Source organism: Diadema antillarum, unplaced genomic scaffold, assembly GCF_040938485.1.
Source record: "Diadema antillarum isolate AM-2024a unplaced genomic scaffold, OU_Dant_1.0 scf00000014, whole genome shotgun sequence".
NCBI lineage: Eukaryota > Metazoa > Echinodermata > Echinoidea > Diadematoida > Diadematidae > Diadema > Diadema antillarum.
Genome location: NW_027270903.1, coordinates 2,597,879 through 2,611,264, shown reverse-complemented (window position 1 = coordinate 2,611,264; position 13,386 = coordinate 2,597,879). Strand labels below are relative to the sequence as shown.

Sequence of the window (13,386 nt, the reverse complement as noted above, 5' to 3'; positions counted from 1 at the left end):
TGAGTATATATGATATATGTATATATATATATATATATATATATATACATAATATATATATTCATTGACAGTATGATGGTTCATCCATCTGTCTGTCTGTACGTCTCTCTCTCTCTCTCTCTCTCTCTCTCCCTCATTTCAATTTCATGTTACTGTTACTATAACATGTCACTTTCAAGATATCTTATCAATAAATTTACAACTACTTGTATAATCTGGCTTGATTTGTAATATTGTGATTGTATCTAAATTGATAGGGCCCTAAAGTGCATTATTGCTCCCGACGTCAAGAGCCACAATTAGGGTGGAAAGATAATAGCATTGCATTTTTTTTTATTTTTTTTTTCATTCGTGGCCTTTTTTTTTAAAATCCTTTTCATGGTCGTGACCTTCTGTGGTCGTGACTACAGTTCATCGTTGTGCTGTGCGAGCTGTGTGGATAGCTGTTCTTCGCTTGCTAATTGCCGCTTCGCAGTAGTATAAGTATTCAGCTAGGTAATCGATCTACACCGTAAGTTATCGATGTTATCCTGCTGTTGACTTTGTGTTGGTTGTATGGTGATCAGCCCTCTAACTAAAATGTCTTCGAAAGCCCCTCCAACACCTGCAACAAAGCGAAAGGAAGAGCTCCTTCCTGATTTGGAAAACCATTTAATTCTCCGTGTTCCAGAAGTAAGTAAAGTCTACTTTATGAACGTTTTTAAGACGAAATTCGAGAAACAACGGTATTGGGGAGAAACAGATGGAGGGTAGACATTAGTCCCATATGTATAGATTTGTGTTAGTACAGTGATTATAAATGGACGCACATAGTCTATACCAGTCGTTTCTTGTTGTGCTGTTGACATCTTATTATGAGTCTTTCCGCTGAAAACTCTTGATGATTAAGATTATTTTGGATGGATTATAGGCAAACTTGCCAAACACAATATTCATGTGGATGTCTGTTTCTAACTGGTGCAGGTCAAAACAATCATCTATGATCTACTCAGACGGAGAGATCAGAGACAGAACTTCAGTTAAATTAATTTTACCACACCCACACGGGAACCTAGCCAGACAGGATTGGCGATGAAAATGCATGTTCGTGCTGCTTTTAGTTTTATCCCTAACAGTTAGAGCTGTAGACCAGTGTAGATTTTAGAGTGAGTAGTCTGTGTATGCTGTACTAGTATTCGTAGTGAATTCATATGGGTCACTAATGCATAATGTTCACTTGTAGTTGTAGCGTTACTGTTCTAGCTATCCATGTAAATTTAGCTATGTCAAATTCTGCACCCACAAATTGCACCAAAATCACAGGAAATGTAGACCATCTATACTTATATTTCCACTCACTCAAGTATTGAAGCAGCCTACAAGTATTTAAGAGTGAATCGTAATCGGGAAGTTTCATTATTTCATTTCGCCACTTGAAACAACTCACTCTTTGCAAGCAATCATGACATATAGTACACTGTCTGTGGAATCTTAACTTGATTTTGAAGTTAGCTCTCTAATATCATGTGATGTATCTTTCAAGTATAACTGGGAGCTAAAAATCAATGTACAAATGATTTAGCATCTAGGAGAAGTTGAATGAAGTTAGTTGAGAAAGACAGTTCCTGGAGGGCACACAAACACACACAGATAAACACACATCATCATCATCACGGATACACAGCAACAGAACGAATGTTCCATGACGCTGTGGTCGGGTGCAGATGTGACTTACAACTTACAACTTATCTAAAGCGGCTTTGAATTTATCTAAGGATGGCATTGATGTAATAGCAAAGGGAAGATCATTCCAGTCCCGTATTGTTCTGGGCAGAAAAGAGTACAAATGCCTGTCAGTTCTGGACTTGATTATATTGTAGGCATCCGGTGTAAAACGCCGACTTGAGCGGTTAGAATTTCTGGGTTGAAACTTGGTTAATGTAACTGGGGATTCTCCCTAGTGAATTAGGTAGAACTGGCTCAATCTGGCATAGAGTAGTCTGTCAGCTAGACTTTCCCACTCCAATGTTTCAGCATTGCGGTATCACTGGACTTCCGCCTTTAGTTATTGACCACAAAGCGAAGGGCCCTTCTTTGAACTTTGTCCAACATCTGAATGTACTCGACCTGGTATGGATCGGTGACAGCAGATGCATATTCAAGATGCGGTCAAACAAGAGCTTTGTAGGCTTTGCTTTTGGTACTGGGACTGCACTGATGAACATTCCTTTGGAGAATGGCAAGAACTTTATTTGCTTTACACACACACACATTTCTCAACTGACCTCTTTGAGCTTGCCATAATCAGTTTAGTTTGTACAAATGGATTTTTAGCTCAGTTACTGTAAGTTTACTTGAAAGATATGTTGCATAATATTGGCTGACTATCATACTATTGTTGTGACAGTTAAACATAGCCTTTGTTTCTGTACCTCAAGAACTCTATTTCTGTATCGTAGTACAGTTCTGAAGCATGCAGAAATTCTTAATATTTTTTTTTTCCTTTTGCAGCATGCAGCGGCAGACTTACGAGCGCTTATCCAGTCTGGAGCACAGACTTTGAAAGATTACCTGGCTATTGAAATGCACAGTGAGTGTTGAAAATACAGTTCTGACCATGAATTGAAACTAGGCAAATGTGCAGATACATGTACAATCAGATTTGAAAATGAACTGAGACATGAGAACCAGTTTTATAGCCTCTTCTCTTAAATAGAAAGCAGACCTTCGTTGGTATGTAGCTACTACTGAGGCTAGGGAAACACATATTTTGCAAACTACATTTGAAAGATTTAAGTAATGTTTGACATAGAATATAATTTTGCCTTGTATTTGCTATACACTGTACTTTGCTAGCAACTTCACTATTTGTTGTGTTTTGTCGGCCAGATGAATTAGTAGATTGATCCTGATCCTAGTGAAAGTTAGATTTTGCCGTGTGCTGGCACCAAACGGCAAAATGTACTGTAATTGTTTTGTAGAGACCAGTTTCTTTACATTAATTGTATGTATTGATAATTTTATTAGTCAATTCAACTGTCTAAAACATACAGTGTATGTGAGCTGTATTAAGTAAGATATTTATTCTGTTTGCCTTTCATGTTATATTTACGTTCCAAAATACAAAATGTTAATTATTTCATTTATACATGGTGAAGGGGGAGAAAGTCTGGACTTATGTTGATTGATTGATTGATTGATTGATTGATTGATTGAGGCCAATTGAGGCCTTTATTACACACTGTACGAAAATAAATCATAATGTGCATTGACAAGTTAGCAGCCAGGTAACCTCTAACCTTGAAAGGTAATCAGTGATAAAATTCCTGTCATGTATAAACATCCACAGGTGACTGCAGACATGCTCTGGTTTCAATTGAAGAGGAGACATTTGCAGCAAAGGTATACATTCCGTCATATTTACTTCCCTCGTTAAAGGACAAGTTCACCTTCATATACATGTGGATTTAGTGAAGGTAACAATATTAGTAGAACACATCAGTGAAAGTTTGGGGAAAATCCGACAATCTGTTCAAAAGTTATGAATTTTTATAATATCTGTGCAATCACTGCTGGAGGAGAAGACTACTACAGTGTATGATGTCACATGCGTACAACGATATAAGGAAAATAAAAAGGGAATTTCACAAAACTTGACTTTTTTAATAAAGTGCACATTTCTTCGACTTGTTACTGACTTATGTGAGGGGTAATATTATTCCCCGTGACTTCTGAAAGAGAGAAGTCGAGTGTTCTTTTATTATGTGAGAAAAGTGAGAATATCTTGGATTTTCTTTATGCTTTCTTTATATAGTTGTACTCATATGACATCACAAGCTAAGTAGTCTTCTCATCCAGCAGAAACTACAAAAATTCATAACTTTCGAACGGATTGTCCAATTTTCCTCAAACTCTCATTGATGTGTTCTACTAATATTGCTGCATTCACTCAACCCACATGTCTATGAAGGTGAACTTGTCCTTTGGGGGGATGGCTACTAACTGATCAGTGGGAATGCTGGGGATGATTGTTCCAATCCTTGTGGGATTCATTTAAGAGTGCATTATATATCTATTGTTGTGTGAAAATTATTTGCTTCAGAACGGTCTCATATTCAAGTAATGTGCAGTTTAATGCCCCGTACAGGCATGCTAACCTGAAAATAATAAGCTTCACATTACTTGAATATGAAACCATTTTGAAACAAATAATTTTCACACAACAATAGATATATAATCATAATGTACTCTTAAATGAATCCCACAGTGATTTGAACAATCATCCCCCAGCATTCCCACTGATTATCACTGATCAGTTACTAGCCATCCCGTTTAATCCATGACATTCATATCATATAGGGTGATTTGACTATTTCAACAGTTGTATCTATTTGATAATGTATGGATACATATCACTCTGGAATTTCATTTCGTACAAAGGCCACAACGATGCTTATTGTACAATATCATGATGAGCTCTGTTGACAATTTCAGTGTTCAAACAACATCACATTGATAAGTACTGCAATAAATAGAGTACATTGCAATATACTAGCATTCTCAGTTATTGAGATAAGGCAATGCTGTGTTGAAAGGGGGTTCCTTCAAATATTTGGAATCAGTGCAGTTTAGTGGCAAAGTGTAGAAAGTCATTCCTCTTTGACAGGGTTTCTTTCTTTATAATGCAAAAACTATGGACTAAACAACAGGAAGTATTATAAAGTTTGACAAATAGTGGGTTGTACTCCTGTCCCTTTTCCACTTTGAAGCACAAGCAGACCACTTTCTTCACAAACAATGTACTTTGGCATCCAAATTCTATGCTTACTTCATACATGATAATTGTCAGAGGCTTTTATGTTCATGCATGAAAGTAAATATTACTGTATTTCTCTGGTTTCTATGCTGCATTTTGCCATTAATTGGGCAAAATAACTTTCAAATATTATTCAGCTTGTAACAAGCAAATAAGGAGCTTGTCATAAAAAGTGTGAAGAAGGAACCTCCATGTGATATAATGTGAAACTAGATGTAAAAGGAATGAGATTTCATTCCATATTCAGGTATAAAGTTAAAATTCATTAAATATCAGTTATGCAAAAGGTATCAATAAAAAAATTATTCTTGTCTGTTTGTCTTTTGTTTGTTTCTCAGATTGTTGATCTGCCTTGTATGATTGAATCACACAAGACTTTTGATAAAAAGACATTCTGGAAAACAGCGGACATTTCAAAGGTAGTATAAGTGAAAGCAGCAGGTATTTGCTCGTACTGTGAAGTAAATGTATAACACATTTGATAACTCATGTAACACTGACACACAACCATTGTGCTGTTGGTAGAGTTGTTTCAGTGATTGATAATTTTTGTTCATTTTGTCTAGAGGTAAATATAATGCAATGTTTGTGATTATTGCAATGCATGTTTCAAGAGTAGCATGCTGTAGATTAGACTGGAGATTACTTTTAGGAGGTTTTATCAAAAGCAAGTTGGCAGCCATTGAAATGAAAAGTTACCTATAAAGGAATTGATTCAAACAGTACAGTGCACTCCCGTTATAACGAAATGCTCGGGACCGGCAGTTTTCTTTCGTTATAACGAAATTTCGTTATAACCGAACAAATACACTATATAACGAAAACAAGGAAACCACGTCCTGTTTGCTGAAGACTCATCATACACTGGAAAGCTATGTGAAATGTGATGGGATATTCAAACTGTATTACAATAATAAACGCAAGTTCCCCTCAGAAACTGTGCGTGACACATGGAGCGAACACACAGTGGTGTGAAGCGTTCCCCCATGCAGAGACACTATAAATGCTTGTTCCGCTACGTATTTTCGAAAGCAATTCGCATTTCGTTATAACGGAGCACATTTCTTTTGTTTTTCTTTGTCTGTGGCGCTCGGAAAAGACTTCTTTATAACGGAAATTTCGCTATAACCGTGTTCGTTATAAGCGAATTTTGTACCATAGACTTTAATGGTGATAATTTTGGGACCAGAAGAATTACTTCGTTATAACGAAATTTCGTTATAACCGTGTTTGTTGTAACGGGAGTGCACTATATCAAACGCATGAATAGAAAGTTAGGACATGCTACGAGAGCGTGATTTAATTTTGTTTCTTCATACCACATATAGATCTCTGCGACTGTGGTGCTGAACACCAAGAATATGTGCAAAGATATGAAGTGATTCAGCTCCACCCGACAAATCATTGTCCCAAAGGAATTCGATTAATTTCAATCATTTCATCTTCCTGAGATTTTGAATTGTGAGCATAGTGGTACATTGTTTATACAACTTTCTTTTGATACACATATTTGTTGAGTTGTGTGGGTTTCTTTTTTGTTTTTCTTCTGCTCAAAATGTAATCTTAATGGATGGAGACATTTTTTTTCTCTCTATTTTTAGATGTTAGTTTGCAATGTGGAAGATGCACCGTTACTACCAGAGGAGGAAGTCAAGCAAAACCCAGTTAAGAAGCCGGAGAAGGTGGACAAGAAATTCATCTTGAAGCATGGAAGTATGTAGACATAACATTCTGAATTATGTCAATAAAGCAGTCTTGTCTTCTAAAATGTGCAGGGCCCCCAGGAAGAACAGTACCTGCCTACTGATGGGGCTACCCTGCTGAAAGAAGACTGAATGAATAAATGAATGAAAATGAAATAAAAGTGAAATTCCCATGACGGGGCAGATACAGCTACAATTTATTAAGTCGTAACAAAAGTTTGCTTTATATGTATTGTATTTTTGTTTTTTCTTTTTTTCTTTTTTTTCTTTAAACACTGGTCTTTTCCGGTTTGGTTTGCTTTGGTTTGGTTTTGGTTTATTTCTGCATTATCTTTCTCCAAGCACAATGACAAATCAATACAAACTAATACATAGTATCACAAAACATGTAAACGTACAAATCAACTTTGCAATTGTCAATTTCATAACAACATTGTCCCTAATACATATAAATTTAAAGCAATATTATTATACATACTGTACTCATATGTGAAAAAGGGAGAAATTGGTACAGGAGATCCAGACTGTCATCATAAGCAGAACTTGACATGGATGGGGTCCTTATGTATTTTGTGTTTCTGCCCTCTTTTATTTTGCCTTAGCTGTAAATATTTTGTTCTGCTGTGTCTGGTTCAGACTATTTTGTTCATACCCATGCTCAGCTCTGTAAATGGTGACAGAAAATGAAACTCTTACAGCAATGTGGCTGGCAGTGATGTGGCAGAGCTGTCAGCATGTCACAGAGTGAATGTCACTGCTGCCCTCACTTGTCGTTTCCTAGACACATCGTTTCATGTCATGATGCCAGTTGTTAGTTGTCATTTTTGTTTTGAATATGGCCTCGAGTCTTTGCTGATGGGATGAGAGTGACTGTACCCATTGTATCTCTGGATTTATATGTTGTTTTTTTTCTGTGCCTTATCCAATTCTTTTTCCAAAATTTTACAGTCACACCACCACTGAAAAATGTCAGGAAAAGGCGCTTCAGGAAAACTGCCAAAAAGAAGGTACTTATATGTGTATTTTATTCATTGATATAATTGTCCCCGCCGAACGAGTTCGAGCAGGGGACTATGAAATGGGCTCTGTACGTGTGTGTGTCCGTGTGTCCGTCCGTCCGTCCGTCCGTCCGTCCGTCCGTCTGTGCGTCCGTGTGTGATCAAAATGTTCAATTTGCTGCTTCTCTGTCATTTATGAGCCAATTTTGATTCTGTTTGCTTTATATGATAGCACTACATGGGAGCTTTGAAACCCCTACACAGAATTTCAGTTGTGACCTTTGACCTTGACCTTTGACCTATATTGTACATTTTACTTCAAAATGCTACTCCTTCGCCATTTCTAACCCGATTTCGATTCCGTTTGCTTTGTGTGATGGCACTAGGTGAGGGCATCAAAACTTCTACACAGAATTTTGACCTTTCACTTCTTTGACCTTTGACCTTGATTTTTGACCTATATTGTACATTGGCTACAAAATGCTACTCCTTCGCCATTTTTAACCCGATTTCGATTCCGTTGGCTTTATGTGATGGCACTAGGTGAGGGCTTCAAAACTTCTATACAGAATTTTGACCTTTGACTTCTTTGACCTTTATTTGACCTTGATTTTTTACCTATATTGTACATTTTGCTACAAAATGCTACTCCTTCGCCATTTCTAACCCGATTTCGATTCCGTTTGCTTTATGTGATGGCACTAGGTGAGGGCTTCAAAACTTCTACACAGAGTTTTGACCTTTGACTTCTTTGACCTTTGACCTTGATTTTTTACCTATATTGTACATTTTGCTACTAAATGCTACTTCCGGCGGGGACATGTATTACGCACCGCGTAATTTCTACTTTTCCTTGTTTTTTTTTGGGGGGGGGGGGAGTTGGAGGCATCTCAGAATTTCTTTTAGAGATGATGGGCATTTTATATATGAGCCTATATCCTGAGTGTATTAGATCTCTATTGATTATAACATTTTATATAATGGCTTTTTGTATTATTGCTGGTAGGAAATGTTCATGGATATTAAAGATGTGTAGGAATATTCTGTCTTACATGATAAAGATTTACCTGAGATGCTAATCTAATCTAGTGAATTTAAGTATTTCACTGAGTTATTTGTACATCAGGTTCCTTGATATTTAAACAAAAAATTTGATATTCTTTATTTGAATTTCATTCAAATTGATATGATGTATAACCACACTTGTGCATCTGTCCAATTTGTGTGATTAGTGTGATCCTGCCAGTGTTAAAGCAATACGTAAAATGGTTTCATGTGTGTGATTTGTTTGGACAATGAATGTAATTGTTGTAGATTTCAAATTATTTTATTAACATATTATGTCTTAAGACCCTGAAGTAGCATTTAGACAGTTTAATCATATTGGGAGTTATCAATGCAAAAATCAGATTGTAATTTTTGCTGATACACACACACGCGCACCCCAATGAAAATTAAATGACTATATGTATGCCTTCTGTAATGCAGTACATTGAGGCCCCTGATGTGGAAGAGGAGGTGAAGCGGTTGCTACGGATGGACAGCACAGCCATCAAGATCCGCTGGGAGGTGCTGGCAGAGGAGGATATCAAAGACGACAGAACCGACATGATGGAGTCGACTCAGAACGGTGAGGAGAGCGGGAGGGATCGTGTTTGGGGGGGGCGCGTTTGATGGAGGGTACCAAAGACAGCCACATTTTCTTTGATCATTTCTACTAGTTGAACGGTTGGAATCAGTGTTTCTTTACATAATCCAGGCATATAGGCATTATATTTGTGAAGATACTTGTGACCTTAGACTTCATAGAGACATACATGGGATATAAAGTGGAAGTGGTCTCATGTTGGTGTGAGGGATACACAACCAAGCACACACAAAAAAAATCACATTACAATCCTCACACAGAGCAAAATGCAAGCCCAGTGAAATAGTCCATTTCTTAAATATGCGTGCTCGAAAACAGAGAGATGATACTGGTCCATTTGTGGTTTGCCCCCAGTGACTGGATACAGAATAATGATCACCAACTCAACATATGATCAACCAGGAACCACACGCCATATGACAAGAAGAAGAGAAGTGGAAGTAGTGAGATGTTGCATGCATTTAATGTAGGGTTAAACTATACATACAGCCTAGTCTGCAAACGAGAGCAGGCTATGAATCAGTTCTGTGAAGATTGCCACTACACGTGAGTGAGTTCACCCGTTGAAGGCTAGTCCCAAGTGTACTTGGGCAGGTGTCTATGGGAAATGATTGTTGTAGCAAAATCGGTCTGTCCTCAATGGGTTAAAGGTGTAATGCTCCCTATCTTGCAATGCCTGCTCTCCTACTAGGTGAGCTCCTCCAGGACATGTTCGGCGACGTCAGCAGCTCGGACGATGAGGATGACGAGGAGGACATGGACGTCAACATCGAGGACTTGGAGGATGGGGCGGGAGAGGGCGGCCGGGTCCTGATGGGGGGAGAGGCATCCAAGATGGAGGAGAGCGATGGAGGGGGAGCTGACGACGAAGAGGAAGGGGATGGTATGGAAGGGGAGGAGGATGAGGATGATGGCCAACAGGAAAGTGAGTATATGGGACCCAGAGTGGCACCACCTTTCATATGGTGGCACTCTCTTTAAGAAAACTTTGTGAGATAATTTTGATCTTGGTGCCATCCCTGTAATGAACCAGTTCTTAATTAGCTCATATGCACATCCATAAAATGACTTTTCTTTTTTCTTGGTAGGTCTGGCCACCGCTTCATCTTTTCCAAGTGGCATAATACATTGTACATAAGCTTGCCCGTTATATTAGCATATACTAGGTGAAGACCCAGAATGGTCCATCAATCAACACTTGAAAGAGCATACATTTCATTGTTGTGCATTGAAAGCATTAATAACCTTTTTCAATTGATATTGCCTAATATCAGGCTTGCTGTCAGGTGAATGTGCTGGCAAGCACCATATGTAAGGATTACATGAATTATCATCACATTACAGATGTGATTAGTGAATTTACAACCATTTGCAACCATTCTGAGTTTGAAGGATAGAATCTGCATTTTCACCATTCCGAGCTTTTGTTTTATAGTAAGGGTTGTCATATTTTTCTTGATAATTATACTACACACTTCTGTCTGTGGGGACTGCTCTTTCTTTCCTACTTTTGGGCCAAATTATCCCTATTCATTTCAGTCAGAAAGGTTGGGAGGTCTGCACTGAGTTCATACATTTTCCACTCTCTCCCCACCCCTCTCTCTTCCCTCTCCACACACTTTCTCTCTCGCCCTGGACTACTAGATGAGTTGGCAAAGCGGCTCGCAGAGTTGAGGGAGGAACTGATCGAGCAGGAGGGCAAGAAAAAGAGCCTTGAGGATTCCATTGCCAGTTTGGATAACCCAATGCTCAAGGTAAGCTACCAATTAAAATCACATCCTCTCACTGTCACTGTTTAAAGGTCATCTGCCTTTTTGAATGCAAACTTTTACCACAGTTGCAAGATTCATACAGGCGACTCCCATTTTAACAAAATCCTCCACAACAGCAGATTTCTTTCGTTTATCAAAAATTTGTCGTAGCAAAACAATATTACATAGATATGTAGATAATGATTTTGGGACCTGAATTCTTGCTTCCTTGTAACGAGTGTTGTGTTGTAACAGTATTAGTTATAATGGTAGTGCACTGTAATGATTCTTATCTTTTAGTTGATTTCAACTGAAATTGATGATGCATCATTTTCCAAAGTGCATGTAAAAGTGATTTCCATTGTAGCAGTAAGGAAACGCACAAACTGATGGAGTTTCATTTGCCACTGTTTTCTTCTTTCATGCTCTTATCAAGGAATTGGACTCCAGTGTGCAAGAAAAACTTTACACAATTATTGCTGGAGGATCAAACTTTTTGCGATATTTACCACAGATGTGATCGTGGCATGTCTGTTTATCTGCTTTCTTAAAGTTCTTTTCAGCAGTAACGACCAGTTTTCAACCAGTTTTCAGCCATTTTGGAAAAATATTACATTGTGTAAACCAAAACTTTGGTGGGATGTATTCAGGAAATGGTTTGGGGAGGGGTAGGCATTAGTAGATGGAATAGATTTGTATTCATGTGTATTGTAAAAGTGGAAATTTTCGCGGTGTTAAAATTTTTGTGCATTTCGCACAACCAGAAAAAAGGGCAAAAATAAAAGCATGTGAATATTTTTGCTTGCCATATGTTCCAATAACTGATGTCTTCATTGCGTGGAATTAAAAACATGGAAACTCTTTTTACCCGGCTGAGCGCGAAAAATTAGTCTCGCAAAAATATCCACTTTCACAGTATATTTCATGTTGCCGTTTTTTGACTGGTTTTGTTATCAAGCTGCATCATAAGCCCTATAGTGCTTGTTGGGGGGCCTACTCCTATATTTGTGATGTCTGTATGTACATGTACAAGAACTTTTCCTTTACATAGTCCTGTTTTCTTGTCTCCAACAGCAACGGTTTCAGTCACAGCTTGAGGATCTGATGTCAGACATGAAGAAGAAGCAAGAGGAGGTGAACAAACTCTTTTTTTTTCTTTTTTTTTTTGCACCACGTCGTAGAAAAGATCCTCCGATGCAAACCTTCCTGTAACAGTAAAGTGTGCCTGATTACTGTAAAACTGGAAATTTTTGCATGCAAGAAACTTGCATTTATTTTGTGAGGAGCTAAAATTTGTGAAAGTAATATGCGCGTTGAAGTTTTGTCTACCTAATACAGTAAATGCCAGTACATTGCTGTACATCATCATCATCAGCAATTTGCAATAGGAAGGCGGCCATTAGCTCCGATTCACAAAAGTTTCGTGCCGCAAATGTTTCCGGTCTTATAGTTAATGTCAGAATGGCATACAGTGTTTGGAATCAAACCTTACATTTTACTCATTCAACAGTGATAAAAAGAGAATTTAAACAATTTTACTAGTTTCTTCATGCTTCTTATGATTAAGATGACAGGTACTCCAATCACCCATTGATAAAATATTCTTATGTCTGAGGCAATGGTTATGCTTCTAATTTTTGTGTAATAAGTGTAATTTATCATAACAATATTCTTTTTTTTTTCTTTCTCCCCCTACCCACCACCACAGGTTGAGACACTAAAGGTCATTGTTGGAAGCAGATGAGAAAAGGAACATCAGCGTCATTGTTGCATTTAACAACGACAGCGCGTTAAGGACACTTCTGTCTCACTGTTTGATGCTCTGCAGTCACTTGGCACTGGTGCAGACCCCAAAAATTGACGGAGTGTGAGGCTGTCTTCAGAATGTAGCTTCACAAATCAGATGTGTACTGCATGGTGCTAACTGGCTGAGTACAAGTTGCAACATGTGGGGCTAAGGGTACGTCCTGCGGTAGAGCATGGGTGGGTTTGTCTGCTCGTAGACCTACAATGAATGGCTCACCAGATATGTACAGCATTGATACGAAGAGGAGGATCTATCGGAAAGTAGTGGATCATTCTGGTATTCACACATTGTGATTGACAAGGAAGAAATCAACATAGATTGGAGACACAATTGTATCAGCATTAAAGCGGTCTCTGGTCTTGGTCTTCATGTGCATGTCAGTTGTAAACAGGTCATCAAGAGTAGATGAATCAGGAGAGTATCATAACATCATATCATTGGTTCATTGTGACTTGTGTTACAAAAGTAGTACAAGTCAACCTTGCTTAAAGGGTGTGTACAGTTCTGGTCGAGATGAAGATTTAGCTTTTAACGTTTTGCGAGATATTCAGAAACCACTCTATGAGATGTCAAAGAGCATGCAGTTGTAATAGGTATCAAAAGTTTATTAGATGAAAATCAGTTTTGAAATGGCTGAGATATCCAAAAACACGGTGAAACGAAGAGATCCTAATGAAGTTGTGG

General features: G+C 38.0%; 1 protein-coding gene across 1 annotated transcript; it reads left to right on the top strand.

Annotated features, from left to right (window-relative positions):
- The first annotated feature begins 546 nt into the window (after positions 1-546).
- Positions 547-12,639, top strand: LOC139722815 (transcription initiation factor TFIID subunit 7-like). The gene is made up of 11 exons (XM_071634113.1): positions 547-672; positions 2,491-2,569; positions 3,329-3,381; positions 5,134-5,214; positions 6,397-6,508; positions 7,447-7,505; positions 8,985-9,126; positions 9,836-10,069; positions 10,789-10,898; positions 11,970-12,029; positions 12,604-12,639. The coding sequence occupies exons 1-11, from the start codon at positions 556-558 to the stop codon at positions 12,637-12,639; spliced, it is 1,083 nt and encodes a 360-aa protein (XP_071490214.1). The 5' UTR covers positions 547-555.
- Positions 12,640-13,386: the final 747 nt, after the last annotated feature.

Excerpts from the sequence above, each read along its gene's own strand:
- LOC139722815 (XM_071634113.1), top strand. The coding sequence starts at position 556 with ATGGTGATCAGCCCTCTAACTAAAATGTCTTCGAAAGCCCCTCCAACA. Across the intron at positions 7,506-8,984 it reads GGAAAACTGCCAAAAAGAAG|TACATTGAGGCCCCTGATGT; the intron begins GTACTTATATGT and ends TCTGTAATGCAG. Across the intron at positions 12,030-12,603 it reads TGAAGAAGAAGCAAGAGGAG|GTTGAGACACTAAAGGTCAT; the intron begins GTGAACAAACTC and ends CCACCACCACAG.